We start from the raw sequence: 15,986 nt of genomic DNA, 5'->3' as shown, positions 1-15,986 counted from the left end.
GGACCCCCACTTTAGCCAGAACCCCAACACGACCATAGCCATGAGAGCTGTGGCAGAGCCGGTGCAGCCCACACCGCGCCCTGCGGCCCCTTCCTGTTAAGGTTGTTCATCTCCACGCTCCTCCTTCGCTTTTCCTCCTGCACCCTACTGCCCTCAGCCACCGGTGACCCCGGTGTTGCCACACTGGTGGCCACGGCTCCGCTTGTGCCACTGGTGCCCGGTGGGTTCAGTGTCCCCTGCAGCAGCCCCCAGGCTTCCTGCCCATCCCAGTGCCAGCTGGCCCTGCCGCGGGATTAGGAGGGAGCACGAGAGGAAAGCGCCGAGCATCCCTCCGGATCAAACGCCCACGGGGCAGCGGGGAGGGGGTGTCATTCACCCCGCTTCCATGTGAGAGCGGCTCGGGGCCGCCCGGAGCTGCGATGAGCGTGCCGCCGGTGCTCAGAGGCAGTGGGAGGGAGGCGCTCGGGGGAATCAGTCAGGTGTGGACGAGGTATGAGGGGAGGCAGGGATGGAGCCGCACTCGTGACAGCGGTGCCGAGCGCTCACGCGCATCCCTCCTCCCGCCGACATGCAGCAGGGCCGGCCATCCCTCTGCTGCGTCTCCACCATCCGCAGCTCGCAGGGACCATCCGAGCCAGGTGAGGGGTCTTCAGGGCATGGCTGGGGGGCTGCAGGGCCAGCGTGCCTGGGGGGAGATGGTGCATGTGCGTTCCTGGCCGGAGGGCACAGCCCCTGGCTTGCCGGAGACGGGCGGAGGGGATGGAGTGTGCCTGGCTGCTCCTGGGGATGCTGTGGCTACTCCCCTTTCAGGGCACGGAAAGGAGAGCCCGTGCAGGATGTCACCCCCATGTCCCTGCGTGGAGCCAGCCCAGGGCTGTCCTGACACGGGGCTCCCCTGTCCCCATCCTTTCCTTGCTCCAAAACGCTCCCACATGCCCTGCTCTCCCTCCCTACCGTCCCATGTCGAGTGCTGCAGGTGATTGGAAAGTTGGCACACAAGGGCTGGGCTGGGGAAACTGAGACTGTGGAGGAGCTGCTGGAGCCAGGGCCTCTGGGCTGCAGGGCACCCACCCAGGGCTCCAATGGACAGCCATGCCCCCGAAGCTCCCAGAGCTGCCTTTCTTCCCAGCTCGTTTTTCCTTTTGGCTTTCACCCCTCTTTCCCCTCTGCTGCCACTCCTGGTGTTGCCTCCTGCAGAGTTTGCTGCCGGAGCAGAGATGCCCATGTCCTGCTGCTGGAGGCACATGCTCCATAGCTCCCTATGGATATGGGTCCTGCTGATGGCCAGAGCCCCCTTCCCTCTACTCCCTGTAGCAAATCCTGGGGGAGCCCTGGCACAGCTGAAGGACACAACTCTGGCAGCAGCCTCTCCAGACCTGCCAGGTTTATATCTGCTGCAGCACCCAGAGGGATGGGCAGGTTCCAGCTTGGAGATATCCCAGCACAGCTGCAGTGCTCAGGGTGCCAGGGACAGGACAGTGGCATCTCAGACATCTTTGGCTGGAGGGAACACAGCCCGCTCTGGTCCTCACCTGACAGGCTCAGGGTGTCTTGGACTGCTGGAAGTCATCAGAGACATCCCCATCTCTCGGGACAGGTGCAGAGACCACCCCTACCACTCCTGGTGGGTGCTCCCCAGGACCACCCTCCCTGCCTCTGCTCCTGACTGAGCCACTCCATGGATCTCCCTCCACCTTGTTTTCTCTAAAATCACTTCCCCAGCCATCAGAAAGGTTCCCTGCCTCAGTTTCCCCATGGTAAAGTTTCCTGCTGGGTGTGCTTAAGAAACAACACAGTGTGATGTTGTCTGGGTATAGTGGGACAACCCTTTTTTGCTCTATTTTGACTTTTTTTGGCCAGTTGTTCTCCTATTGCAGAAAGGCGTACTTGAGTGGTCTCTTCACAATCTCTTCCCTCTTAAAACCTGCTAATTATGAAAATGAGTTGCATCAGGATTTCTCCAGCCCTCCTGCTCTCTCAGGGTGGTTTGTCCTAGAAGTGGGTTTCCTTTGGGTGCTGCTCTGCTCTTGGAGGTGGTTCATGACTTGCCTGGCTCCCCATGGTGGGAGCAGGTGAGCTGGGGGATGCTCCAGTCTTTGCTTCTGTGGATCAGAGCTGCTTATGTCAAGCTGTCTGGCTTTTATCCAGAGCAGACAGAGCGTGAGCCCCTAATACCCACTCACCCTCCTCCTGTGACAGCTGGGTCCCTTCAGCCCCCCTCAAAGGGAAGCTTTTCAACCTCCTTGCAGCCCCAACACCCCCAGCTTGTTAAAACACAAGGAATTGGACTTCAATGACCTTTATGGGTCCCTTCCAACCCTATGATTATATGAATAAGGGACAAAAAACACTCGTTGTGGGTAAATGTCTCTTCATGGTCATTATTGAAGGGCTGGTGTGTGTTTGGCCATCACTGGAGTGCACAGTGGCTGTCCCCAGGCACCCATGGTCTGTGCTGGGGGACCAGCCTGCACTCCCTTCTTCACCAGGCTGCCCAGGGAGGGTTTCTCCGCTCCCCTTCCCTCGGTGGTGGCTGTTTGCTGTCAGCCTGGACCATGGGAAGCAGCTTCCCTTGTCCTCCTCCGGGTTCCTGTCCCAGCAGTGACAAGCAGGAGGTTCTCACCAGGTGTCAGGGATCAGCTGTAGGTCCCGTGTCTGCTCGGCTGGCGGGTGTCAAAACAAACATCGCTCCTGAGGGGTTTGTGTGGGCAAACATCTTGTCGGGTGCCTGCTGGATCCCAGCGCCAGCTGGCGGTTCCTGGGCTGGTGGATTTTCTCCTTGGCAATGGGAAAGGAAGGCAGGAACGGGGAGTTTTTGGAGAGAGGCACCCACAGCCTGAGTTCGACAGGTACCGTGGGTTAGAAAAGGCACTTTTAGGTGCCCTGGCATGGGGTGGATGGGCACCACGGCCATCTCTCACCCCCCTTCCCTCTGCAGCCGCCGCTGCCGCCTCTGCTCACTTCAGCTTCTGCCGCAGCCTCCTGGAGCACACGGTGTCGGCCGAAAACCTCAGCTACCGCCTGCAGCGCAACCCGGGCAGCAGCCTCACCTGGCACGACGGCCGCAGCCAGCGCCCCGACGGCGGCCGCACCGTCAAACTCCTGCGGCAGCCGGGCACCGAGGGCTCCCAGGTACCCGCACCCCACCCGGGCATGCCAGGGGCAGCACAGCTCCCTGTGTCTGCCAGACCCCCGCAGGAGCAGCTCCTCTTTCCCCGCAGGATCAGGTGTTGTTTGGCTGAAAGTCCTCATGATTGCTGGGCGGTTGGTGGTAGTAGCATGTATAAACATCATCGTGTGTTTTTGTCAGGCCTCGTGCTGTACTGGGGTGAGCTCTCTGTGTCACCTCCCCTCTGTGCATCACCTGCAGCGGGGACTTAATACCACTTTGCATTAAGTATGCCAGGACCAAATTCCTTATAACGCCTTAAAATCACTGAGCACTTGTGTGTGTCTCTTAGCCAGGTTTGGACCATTGTCTTCCTACAATTTGAAACTTTATTGTACTGTGGAGGCTGTGAGCCAAAGGTTTCCATCCATTCAGTGCTGCACAGACACAGGAAAGAACATCATCACTGTAGGTGGCTCCTGGAGCTTCCCAGACCCTTCTTAACACCCTGGGAGTCAGGTTCAGAGTAGCACATCCAGACAGTGAATGCTGGAAAGAAAACAGGGAAAATCCAACTGCCTGGCTTCCAGCTGCCAGCATGGAGACGCTTTTGTATCACAGGGCCTCCTGTCTGGTTTGGCTTCAGAAGGGAGCAGGGACCCCACAGGGATGGGTATGGTCGTGATGCTCTCAGGAGCAGCAGCTCCAGGGCAGACAATGTTCCATGTGCTGGTGACACTGTCCCATCACCTCCAGGTGGCTCCTTCATGAGGACACACCAGCCACTCTCCAGCTGCCAGCTGTGGCTTATCATGGTTCTCCCTCCTCCACCCCTATGTGTTGCCCAGAAGGATTTAGTGAAAAGTTCTTAATTTGCCATAAGCAAAGAAAAATGCCAGAGCGAAGAGAGGTGATTCAAGTTGCTCCTTGCAGCATCCAGGGATGGCTCCCCCCCCCCCAATTCCCCCAGTCACCTCCTGCCTTCCTGCCAGAGCAGCCTCCGAGCCTTCCTGCCTGCTCTCCTCCGCACCGGCGCTCGATATTCACGGCTGAGAGTTTATCAGAGAGACAGCGCGGCTCAGCCGGCTGGAAAACAAACCCACGATCCCTTACACCTCCCCTGCCCCTCTGGGGAGCGCAGGGGCTCACTTGGGGACCCTCCATGGGGAGCAGGGAATGCACGCCGAGCAGGCAGCGCGGGGTTTAGGGATGCTGGGGTGGTCCCCGGTGCGGGGCCGTGTCTGATGAGCGATGTGCGTGCAGCCGTGTGCGTGCCCAGGGAAATTGCCAATTGTTTGTCACCTCTTCCCCCGTGCCTCGGAGGGTTAGTTGGATAATAGCTGCGGGAAGCACGCGGTAAGCTCCCGGGAAGCTGGTTGTTATTCCCCCCAGCCCCTCCGCTTCTCATCATCACTCGTTAGTGAATCCAGAGCAAATCGCCGCCTCCTCCTCCTCCTCCTCCTCTCCTCCCCACGGCACGCTCCCCGGCGCGCTCAGCCAAGTGTGAAGGAGCCGCGCAGCCGGCGTGGGCTGGGGCTGCTCCCGCAGGCAGGCGACTCCCGGGATGCATCTGCTGGAGCCGAGGTCTCTCCCAAAGGTGAGGGTTTGGTTCAGTAACTGCATCCTGTGCGTTATCTATTGAATTTTCCGTCTGCTTTGGAGACGGACTCCTTGCTCATTGACGTACAGCCTCCCAACTTTGTCTTCTTCCCTCTTGCTCGAATGTTCCCAACGAGCTCTGCTTGAGGAACAGTTCCTTTCCAAGCTCAAACGCTCCCCTGGGCACAGGCCCCACCAGGCTGGCCAGGCTCCACGGCAATGCCTGGCACGGGGCAGGGAGCACATCCCAGCCCAGCTTCCCCCCCACTGCCTCCTGTGCAGCATCCCTCAGGAATGTGTCATTAGCTTTAGTGACTGCTGGATGTCTGGAGTCCCTCTTACACAATTATCCCTGCTCCTCTATTAGACATGCTTAATTAGGCAGCGTTCACACGCAGAGGTCGATGTTGGCACACTGCAGGCCACACGATGCCGACCTTTCCCATGCCCGTGTGTCGTGCCTCAGCCGCTATTCCTGCTCTGTCCCCGCCCTGTCCAGGCATCAGTGAGCCCTGGCAGCCCAGTCCCGCTCTGTTGTGGGAAGCAGGGATGCCTTTTCAACCCAAATTTGCTGTGATCCAGCCCAGGACAGTCCCAGCAGCTTGGGCACAGGTGGATGCTTTGGAGCAGCGATGTTTGCTGGTGCTGCTCAAGGATGAAGTCTCAGCATCACCAGCAGTGCAGAACTCATTGCTGGGGCTGTGCCAGACCCTCTGCAAAAGGCAGAGTTCCCCCCACATCCTGCACCAATCTCTCCTGGGTGCTAAAAGCAGGGATGGGGAGATTCCTGCATCCTCCAGCCCATTTTACAGCCAACCTGGAAGTTCCCCTGGGAGAAGCAGGCTTGCTCTCTGTGCAGTCACAGCTTATGATGTGTGGTTTGCTCTGTACAAGTCCAGGCTGCAACAGCCTTGCAAGGCCAGAGTTGCTGTGATGGGAGAGAGAAAATGGAGCTGCCAAGCAGCTCAGGGTGAGACTGGGTGGCTCACAGTGAGACTGGCCACTGCAGCAGACAGCTGGAGGGAGGGAAGGTGGGGTGGTGGGATGCTGTCAGATAAGCCCCCTCTCCCTGTGACCATATCTCAGTAGTGTGCATGGCATAGCTCAGCAGGTAATGGAGGTGGCCAGGGCACACTGGAGTGTTGGGGACTGTGACCCTGCTTTATCCTGGGTGTCTCTGAGCATACCAGCACCCCAGGAACAGCTATAAGATTCAGAGGTGGCCTTGGACACCTGCAAGGCTGCGGGACCTTGTTGTGACCAGTCAGCTTGGGGTTGAAGGGGTTGAGAGGGAGAGAAAGGGAGAGTCCTTCCTACTCCAGGGCACCAGCTGCCTGCTGGCTGCTTTCCTGGGGACTGCTGGTGGGGATCAGTTTGCACCAGTACCAACATCTGGTGGGGATGGCTTTGCACCAGTTCCTACTTTCCTCCAGAATCTCACTGGCTTCATCCCCACTGAGAACTTCCAGAAAATGCCCATCTCTGCCTGGTGAGGTGGGGACCCTGAGGACCCCAGGACATCTCTTGAGCTTGTGCAATGCTCTGCTGGGCTGGGAGATGCATAGGGGAGGGGAGTTGGGTCTCTTGTCTGCTGCAGGAGGGCTGGGAAGTTTAAAGTGTTTGGTCTGTATATGGCAGGACAATGAACCTGACCTCCCATACCCACTCTCCCTGCCTCCCTCAGTGGTTCCTCTGATTTCAGGGTGAGCCCAGACACTCCAGAGGGTGTGAAGCCAATGCTTGCCAGTGTCACCACAATCCTATGCAGCCAGCCAGCACCTCCCCCATCCCCATGGACTGATTTCTATTTCCCTCCTCCCAGGGTTGAATCCCACTAACACTCTCCCCTCCCACTCCCCTCAGGTCCGTGGCTGTGACCACTATGGCATCTACCACACCAGCCCCACGCTGGGCAGCCTGGTCAAGCCAGTGGTGCTGTGGACCCAGCAGGATGTGTGCAAATGGCTGAAGAAGCACTGCCCACACAACTATCTCATCTACGTCGAGGCGTTCTCCCACCACGCCATCACAGGTACAGAGTGTCCTCTGGACTATTTGCCATTAGCACCTGCTCCTGGGAAAGGCTGTTTGGAAATTGGTGGTTCAGAAGATGGACATACCCCCCACTTCTGTCCCCTCTCCCCATGAAATGCAGTCAGGGTGAGAGCAGGGGACACAGCGACACTGACCCAGGCTGGGCAGGAGGCATGTGACACCAGGGTGAGCTCCAAGACAGGCTGGAGGTTCTTTAAAATTATTAAATTGGTTTATAAGACAGAAGAGTCTTCTCATCGCCTAGCTTAATATAATAATAATAATATTATTAAAGTTTTTCAAATACTGAAAATTTTTGCAGAAGAGAAAAATCTCTGCCCACTTGGAGTCCAAGTTTCAAAGGTCTTTGCTCAGGTCCAAATCCAACTCCCAATCAAGTCCTTCAGACTCACCTCTAGGATCTGCTCCCTCCTCTTTGCTCCCTGGACAGTGGCTTTGACCTCTGTGTAAGAGCATCATTCCATTCCAACTTCAATATGTGCAAGGCCAGACTGAGCTCTGCCAGGACCAGGAGACAGTGGCAGGGAAGTGAGGGCAGGAGCTGCCTGGGGGGGGATGCAAAATCCTAATGCAAAAGCTCAGCCAGCCCTTGCTCAGGCAACAAAGGCAGCATTAGTGAATGTATGCTGGGAAGCAAGGACAAAAGCTGGTTTAAAATCCCTCCTGTAATAGCCCCAGACTGGAGAGAAGTGGCTCGGCGGGGACCAGAGCACTAATGCGTTGTGATGGGCACCCCCATTCATTGCCCCAGGACGAGCAGCCTGCGTGGGGACTCTGCTCAGAAAACATCTCCTCACGTGGGAGGTGGAGCGGAGGATGGAAAGCTGCTGCCTGCGGGGATGGGTTACAGGACTGTGCTGCTGATACCTGGCAGAGGCTGGGGACATGAGCTGCCACCAGCGCTCTCTGAACGGGAGGCGGGGAACCAGCACGGTTTGGGTAGGAAGGGACCTGAAAGCTCATCTTGTTCCACCTCCTTGCCACAGGCAGGGACACCTTCTGCTAGACCAGGTTTCTCTAAGCCTTGTCCAGCCTGGTCTTGGACACTTCCAGGGATGGGGCAGCCACAGCTTCTCTGGGTAACCTGTGCCAGGGCCTCAGCATCCTCACAGGGATGAATTTCTTCCCAACATCCAGTTTAACCCTGTCCTCTGCCAGTCATTCCCCCTCATCCTGTCCCTCCACGCACTACTCCAAGCAGTGAGGGAGCACTCCCTCCTTCCTCCATGCTGAAGGGTTCCCCTTTGTGTTGCCCTTTCCTGGAGTCGCGCCCCGCTCACGGGGCTGGTGGGGCACCGAGCCGTTCCGTGTTTGCAGGCCGGGCGCTGCTGCGGCTGAACGGGGAGAAGCTGCAGCGCATGGGGATCGCGCTGGAGACGCAGCGGCAGGAGGTGCTGCAGCAGGTGCTGCAGCTGCAGGTGCGCGAGGAGGTCCGGAACCTGCAGCTGCTCAGCCAAGGTAGGGCCAGGGGGCAGCCCAGGCTGGGCTGTGGCACACAGGGATGGGTTGTGGGGCCGTTCAGGAGCACAGGGGTGACTTGTGATGCACAGGGACAGGCTGCCACACACAGCCCAAAATCTGTCAGTGGACTTTTGTACGGAAGGGAAGAGATTCTCCGGGGCTGGTAGTGGGTGAGCTGCGATGTGCCACCCTGCAGGCTGTTTATTCCTTCCTCTCCCACCTTGTTCCAGCTTCTTTTGGAAATGTCTCCTAGCTGATCCGTCTGTTTGGCAGATTGCACCAACACTGTGAACCGAGCTCCGCTGGGACGGGCTGTGCATCTCCGATACGAGACCTGAGCCACACGCTTGGAATAAGAAGAGACAGCTTCCCAGACACTCCAGGGCTCCTCTCCTGCTTCTTCCTTCTCTTTCTTTTAAAGGAATACATTCCTGTGCAGGGATGGAAGGTTTCGTCCAGCAGACACGGCTCTTGGCTGGAGGAAAATCAGCAAACCAGCTGCTGGGACAGATGATGAACTTCCATCCACCCGAGCCTCAAAGTTCACAGGGAAAGAGATGGAAAAAAGGAGATGGCAAAAGGCAGGGCTCAGCACTGTGAAGAAAGGGAACACAATGATTCCAGGGACAGCTCAGAGCCATGTGCAGGACACTGAAGCATTTTGCACTTGGGCAACATCCCAGCACCTAGCAACTCGTGTCCATGCCTCGGAGCTTATTTAGGGAGCTTTGGTTTCCTCATCAGACTGGGCTGCCTTCCAGCATCTGGGGAGGTGACGTTATCAGTAGCAAATAAGATGATACAACCAGCCAAAAAATTCAAAGTGGGGCCAAGACCCCAGCACCCAGCTGCACGTGTGAGTTAAAAAGGGAGCTGAGTCATCAGAGCTGGAAAATCTGCAAGTAAAAGCAGGTTGGATGCACTGAGAGGGTTCCATGGCCTGGAGGAACCTGTGCCAAGAGCTCATCCTTCATCCACAGGCAGACAGGGGAGCCTGTGCAGGGGCTGGGGGGAGCAGGCAGGGGTGCTGCCGGGTGGTTGTGGGTGCTGCCCAGGGTGGGGCTGGGGGAACACTGGGTGCCAGGTCCTCCTGGGCCCCCATGCCTGGTTCTGTCTGCTCCATGCTCCCACCAGCTCTGCAGAGCTCTGCTCACCCAGGCATTGGCAGGTTCCTGTCCTGACCACCTGCCCAAGAGCTGGAAATGGTGCCACCAAAGCCAGGCACCATCCTGATGACCTTCATCATCATTACAGTGAAAGTGTTTGCTGTTAGGCCCCCATCTCCCAAATTCTCCCATACAGAGCTACAGCCTGCCCTTGTGGGCAGATAAGGAAAATCCATATGTTAATCAGGATTTTTGGCCAGGATGGATGCTGTCACTTCCCCACATTCCACCTCAAGTGATGGGGGTAGGGCTATGGGTCATGGGGGTCCAAAAACAGCAGCACCCCAAAACCCTGGGGCATTGGGATGTGGAGGCAGGTCACAGTGCCCCCTGGCCAGGCATCCTCCTGCCTGCTTCTCTGCTGGTAATAAATTAGAGACTGTTATTTTAACCCACTGCTCTTCTGACTCTTCCCACACCTGAATCTGTGAGTTTGGTCCCTCCAGTCCTTCCTGGGGATGCTCAGGAGATGTCTACAGCCCTAAATCCCTTCATGCGAGGCTGAACATCTTCCCTCTCTACCTGTGGGTCAGGGGTCTATGACCCTCAGCTCTGTCTGCAGGAAAGCAGCTTCAGGGCTTTGCTGTCTGTAGACCCTGGTACTCCAGAACACAGAAATTAGAATTTCCTCCTGTTTCTACATTGACCTTTTCAAATATGCAGCAAAATTTGCTCTTCTCACCTCACCGGAGATTCACGAGCAACAGAGCTGGGAGAATTGATGGAGTTTAAAGAAAAGAAAAAAGAAGCCAGGAAAAAGCCCATCTTCCCCACGGTGGGGTTTGTTTGTGTCCTGGTGGGGAGCTGGGGGGCAGCGGGGGCATTGGGGAGGTGAGGGGGCCACAAGCCCAAAGAGCAGATGATGGCTGCAGGTGTCTGCACATCGTTAGAGGGAGACGCTGAGCTTCTCTCCGGAGCTTGGGAGCTGCACAGGGAGAAATGCCTTCTCCGGGCTCCTGCTGGGCTCAGGCAGTAAGCTGGTGGAGATTTGGCTTGGAATGCAGCTGGGGTGCACAGAACAGTGCGGGGGCTGTCCCAGACCCTCTGGAAAAGGCAGGGTTCCCCCCAGATCCTGCCCCAAAGCCTGACTGCCCCTTGCTGTGTTCCTGAGGATGCTCTGGCTCTCTCCAGCTCCACAGCATGGAAGAAAGAAGGCACAGGAGAAAGCAGAAACCCCACCAATTGCACTCGGCCAGAGCCCCAACCACGGCTCCTGTTCAGGTATCTTTCTGAGACCTACCAGCACAGGATGAGGCGGAGGAGCAACATGAAAAAATGTTCCCAGTGCTGGCTGGAGGATGCTGTCCTGCCCCCAGTCCCCTGCTCTGTGTCTTTGTTCTGATGAGGATGATGATGGTGAGAGCAGAGCATCTTTGCAGGCTGGCTCTGAACTACTGCTCTGGCAGTGTCTGGTGCCACCTAATGCCCATGGCTTGTCCATGGGGCACCCAGGACTCTGCTAAGGCAGCAGGGATGCATCCAGGACAGCCCTGACATGGTTTTGACATTGGTAGCTCCTGGCAAACAGCAAAATGCATCTGGATGGTGGATCCAAGGAAGGACAGTCCTCATGGGCGAGAATTTGGGGTGGTGAGTATTGCACCAGGACCCTGGGAACTGGAGGCAGGTGCTGCTCAGGATCCTCTCTGACTGAGGCACAGCTTGGTCACTCCTCATCTTTTGCCGAGCAAGAAAAATACCTTCTATTTGTCCAGCACTTATCTGCCAGTGATATTCCAGGCACTGCCCCAAAACAAACAGGGCCAACAGTGAAACACAGATGAATCAATTCATGCAATATTAAAACCAGACAACAATTAAAGTAAACAGAAAACACCAGCAAGCATCAGTCAGTCCCCTGCAGCAAGCAGGAGGATACAGGCAGCAGCACAGGGGCATAGGAGCAGGCAATGGCCACACAACTCCTGTCTCTGATAAATTTTTTTGCCATTCTATTTGGTAGGAAATCTTTTGAATAAGAGGGCCAATGTGTCACTGGCATGAGAAGTTATGTTCAGCACCTTCTTAGAAAGGAACAATCCAGCAATCCCTTCCCAGTGGCAGAGGCAGTTTGCAGATTCCAGCAAGGTTTTCAAGCAGAAAATAAAAAAGCCAGCAGAGATGCCCATAGAAAATGCATGCAAATTTGTCTGAGTAATTACTGAGCTTGATGATGTAAACACCTCCGGCTCTGAGGCACCGCTGATTGTGGCTCTGATGCAGGGAATGCTCCTCATCCTTCTGACCCTGAAATTCACAGCGGGTGCCGAAATTCACAGTCTGTGCAGTGCCTGCCTGAGTGGGGTGGGAGGACACGGTGTGCTGGGCACAGGGGTGGCAGTGCCTGCCACTGGCTCTGCTGAGGTGGAGCTGGTTTAAATTGGAATGCCTGTCCCCAGTGGTTTGCATGCTCCATCTCATTAGGACCTTGTCATCCCACCAGGTGCACAGGGAGGATTACAAACCACCCTGAGCCATTGGGGAAGCTCAATATGAGCAACGTGTGCTGGCAGCCCAGCAAGCCAACCCTGTCCTGGGCTGCATCCCCAGCACCATGGCAGCACAGAACTGCTTCTCTGCTCAGGAGGGACCCCAAATGCAGTGCTGCCTCGAGTTCTGGGGATCACAGCATCAGAAGGTCATGGAGCTGCTGGAGTGAGTCCAGAGCATGAACCCAAAGGCACTCTAAGGGCTGGAGCATGGCTGTACTGAAGACAGGCTGAGAAATCTGAGGTTGGTGAACCTGGAAAAGAGAAGTTCTGGTGACATCTTAGAGCCACTTTCAGTCCCTAAAGGAGTTGAGTGGCTTTGAACAAGAACATGACAGGACAAGACAAGGGAAAATGGCTTTAAACCAGCAGAATACTGGGTTATATTGGATATTAGGAAGAAATTCTTCCCTGTGAGAGTGGTGAGGCACTGACACAAGCTGCCCAGGTAGCTGTGGCTGCCTCGTCCCTGGAAGGATGCAGCAGCCTGGAAGGGCTGCCTGGGTGCTACCCCACGTCAGAGCAGCCCAGGGAAGAGTGAGGTGCCAGCGTGTGGCAGGGGCACAGTGAAACAGCCACTCCTGGGATGTTCTGACAGCCACATCCCAGCTCTGGCACACCTCCCTCTGCCTCATCCCATAGCCCTGGTCCCCATGCCACTGCCTGGTGCTGGAAGACAAGCCAGGGCTTGGGAACACACACACAGAGCCTTGCTGTGATGGCAGCAGAAGTCTTCTGCACCAGTATGTTCTTGCTGCACATCCAGGACTAATCAATCTTGATTTATTGCTAATGAACTTGAAAACAGTGTTGGGATGGATCAGGTGCCACTCAGGGTGAGATGGATAATATAATTAAGATTTCCTCAAAGGTCCCGTTTTTCTTACCTTGTTAATTAAGCTGATGTGGGGCCCTCCATGCAGAATACGTAATGAGAGGCTGCCAAGACAGAGCTGGCTGTTAATGGGAGGTGATGCAGGAGGAAATGCTGGCCTTGACCGCAGGGTGGGAGATATTTGGGCAGCTCTTTGGTGGCTTGGTTCCCTAGAACAGCCTCTGGGGTGGTGGTCTGTGCTGAGAACTCACCACATGCTTTGCACAAATCCATTTGGAGCCCACAGGGCAGAGCGTGCAGCCACAGGGACGCAGGTGGAGGTGGATGGGCTCATCTCTGTTTGGGATAAGCTGAACATTGTGGCAGAGAACACAAAGCACAGCCCAGGGTGTGGGCACAGGGCATTTCCTGCAGGAATCCATGAGCAGCCCGGTGGCCTCAAGCAGCAGCTCTCACTGGAGTCTGTGGTGCGAGGAGGAGGGGAAGCTGCTCCACTCCCCATGGCCCAGGCACGTTTTTGGTACTTGCACTGCTGGTGACTTATGACAATGAATTAATGGCCTCTTAATAAGGGTGACACTTTCCTTAATTAGAAAGTATCAGAGCAGGGATAATTGCTTCATTTCATTTTGTTCCCCTGTATTACTTCCTTCATTTTTGGTCCTCGTTCTCAGCTGCTGGATGCCCTCTGAATGCTCTGCTTCCCCAGAGCCAGAAACACTCCCAGGGATTGTGGGCATGGCACAGAGACAGGAAAGATGGAGAGAAGTGAGTGTGGGTATGGCTGTGGTGCTTTCACTGGGACAAGGATGGGGACGGGTGGGTGCAGATGCAGCTACAGTGCTGCTGCTTCCACCAGGGTGATCCCAGGTTTGCAGCAGTGCCAGGTGCAGGGTTAATGCCACATGGGACCACCTGGCAAGGCTGGAGTAAGGGGGAGGCAGCAGCCACCAGAGGGAAGGCAGCAAGTGGTGGGAGTAGGGCAGCCCAGGGAAGGCAACAGACTGAGGTAAAGAACTGATGCAAAACAAGTATAATTTGGGTTGACCAGAGCTGTTACCCAGCCTGTATGCACCAGTAGGTTTGCTGCAAAGCCAAGCTGAACATCCACAACACTTCACTTGAGCCTTTTATGGAAAGGCAAGTCTGGGGTTTGATTTTGACACAACATTCCCAGGCAGCACATTTGCACAGGCTGTTTACTGGGGCCTCCAGGAAAATCCTTAACACCCCCCACAGAAAATTAGCCTCTTCACTTCCCATCAGAGCAGGCATTTTCTAAAACTAGGAAGGATTTGATGAAGCCACATAACTTCATCACCAGTCCTGCCCTGCATTCCCGCAGCTCCCACTGCCTTCTATGGGGTTGTTGGTGTCCCCAGTTTGGCATGGGTCCCCATGGGACATGTCCCCCATGTCACTACAACCCTGTAAATCATAAACAGCAGCCTCAGGGCTGCTGGGAGCTTTACAGCTCCAGCTCCTCCTTGAGGCAAGAGCTTTTCCCCCCTTAGCCTTCCCTCTTTGCACTGCAACCATTTTGCTTTGTCGCCATATCTAAAATTGAATCTGCTTGGATTTTCTCCCGCTCTTTTTTTTTTTTTTTTCTCTTTTGCTTATATTTGCTGAGTGCATCCAAGCACAGGGAGGGGGGAAAAATAATAAAAAATCCATCAGCATAATTCCTGGCTGTCGGAGTGATGGCAGGCTCGGGTTTCCAATCAGCGGCCCGGGCTGCGGAGCAGCGTGCGGGAGGAGGCTGGGGCTGGCCCGGATGCTGCAGCACAAACCAGCTGCAAATCCCTCTTTGTTCAGGAATCACTCTCTTTCAGCTGGACCAGCCTCTGCACAGCCTGTCCTGTGGATGTGTGAGCATGTGGCTGCTCCAAGGGGCTTTGTCCCTCTGCCACTCCAAGGATAAAGGGGATGCAACAGCCGGCTGGGATGCTTTATTCCAGGATAAAGCCTTGGGAGACAGGGAATGCCAAGTGTCCCATCCTGGATCTGGGCATCAGTCATGCCCTTTCCCTCACCTGTCTCTGTGCACAAGGCTCAGCAGACATGGGCTAAAGTCTGGGCTTCCAGTGCTCCCAGTGCTCCCAGTCCCACGCATTAAGCATCTCAACAACCCACCAGTGGAGATGCTGGCCCTGCACAGCCCCATATGCACAGCAGTTAGTGGGAGTTTTTGGGATGTCTCCAGAGCAGTGACATGTGGAAGAGGCTCTGCAGACCCAGCACACATTTTATTCTAACAGACTTAAGGATCTGAAGGGTGCTGCTGCAGCCCATGGATCAGACACTGGCATAGGTTGCCCAGAGAAGCTGTGGCTGCCCCATTCCTGGAAGTGTTCAAGGCCAGGCTGGACAGGGCTTGGAGCAGCCTGGTATAGTGGAAGGTGTCTAATTTTGATTCTAAAATGTGCTTTTAAGTTACTTTTTAAAGTAAATGCCCCATGAGCCAGGCCCATTCTGGGCAAGGGGCACTGTCCTGCCTCCAGATCCCAGCATCCCAAGTGGATCTGCATTCAGAAAACCAGATTATTTCCTGCCTTTTCTTAAAGGGTGATTTGTACAGTTGTGGAGTTTTAAACTCTTGTCCAGGTGTCTTTACAAGCCAGAACTGACCCTGTTGGGGACACCCAAATTGCTGGTGGGTTGGGATGGAGGTCACTGTGTTGGCTGCATCCTGGCAGGCACAGGACAGCTCCAGGGAGATCTGCTCAGCACCAGCACAAGAGGCTGGAGAAGCAATGTCAGGACTGCGTGGAGGGTGGCAGCACCTCAGTGATACAGGCTATGTAATTGGTTTTTTTCCCTCATCACCTCTTCCCGGGGTCTGTATCAATTTAATTTACATGCTCAATGGCTTGGACTGCTTCATCCCTGCTGCCAAGCACCTTTTCCAGCATCTACAGTTGCAGTGTGTGCCTGGGTGTGGTTCCTTGACCTCCTCCTGCCTCCAGTGGTGGGGTCACTGGGAACAGTGACCAGGGCACTGGGGAATCACCACGTGGCCCTCTGCACAGCATCGTGCTGGTTTGCAAGGACGAGCTCTCATCCACAGCCCACCTCTGCAACAAAGCCACGGAGCAAGAGGAGATGTGATGGTTTCCTGTGAGCACATGGAGGAAGGCAGCACCACTGATGCTCTTCCTCCTCCTCCTGCCTTTCCCAGCATAGCTCTGCCTGTGAAACAAAGCACTCCTCAGCATCTGCTTAACATTTGCTGCTCTTTTCAAGTCCATCCCTTGGCCCTTTCTATTCAGTAG

The 15,986-nt window shown here is 55.6% G+C and overlaps 1 protein-coding gene across 2 annotated transcripts; it reads left to right on the top strand.

Moving 5' to 3' along the window:
• The first annotated feature begins 450 nt into the window (after nt 1-450).
• On the top strand, nt 451-9,785 carry SAMD10 (sterile alpha motif domain containing 10). Of its 2 annotated transcripts, none has more exons than XM_021527296.3 (5): nt 451-638; nt 2,939-3,132; nt 6,572-6,740; nt 8,081-8,221; nt 8,498-8,696. In XM_021527296.3, the coding sequence occupies exons 1-5, from the start codon at nt 569-571 to the stop codon at nt 8,560-8,562; spliced, it is 639 nt and encodes a 212-aa protein (XP_021382971.1). In that variant the 5' UTR covers nt 451-568; the 3' UTR covers nt 8,563-8,696. The 2 variants fall into 2 exon arrangements, with proteins under 2 accessions (XP_021382971.1, XP_021382973.1); XM_021527298.4 differs by having other exon boundaries at nt 452-638; nt 8,455-9,785.
• The last annotated feature ends 6,201 nt before the right edge of the window (nt 9,786-15,986 follow it).

Source organism: Lonchura striata, chromosome 20 (assembly GCF_050655825.1).
Source record: "Lonchura striata isolate lonStrDom1 chromosome 20, ASM5065582v1, whole genome shotgun sequence".
NCBI lineage: Eukaryota > Metazoa > Chordata > Aves > Passeriformes > Estrildidae > Lonchura > Lonchura striata.
The sequence above is the reverse complement of the archived record's forward strand: the minus strand, read 5'-3'. Positions and strand labels throughout refer to the sequence as shown.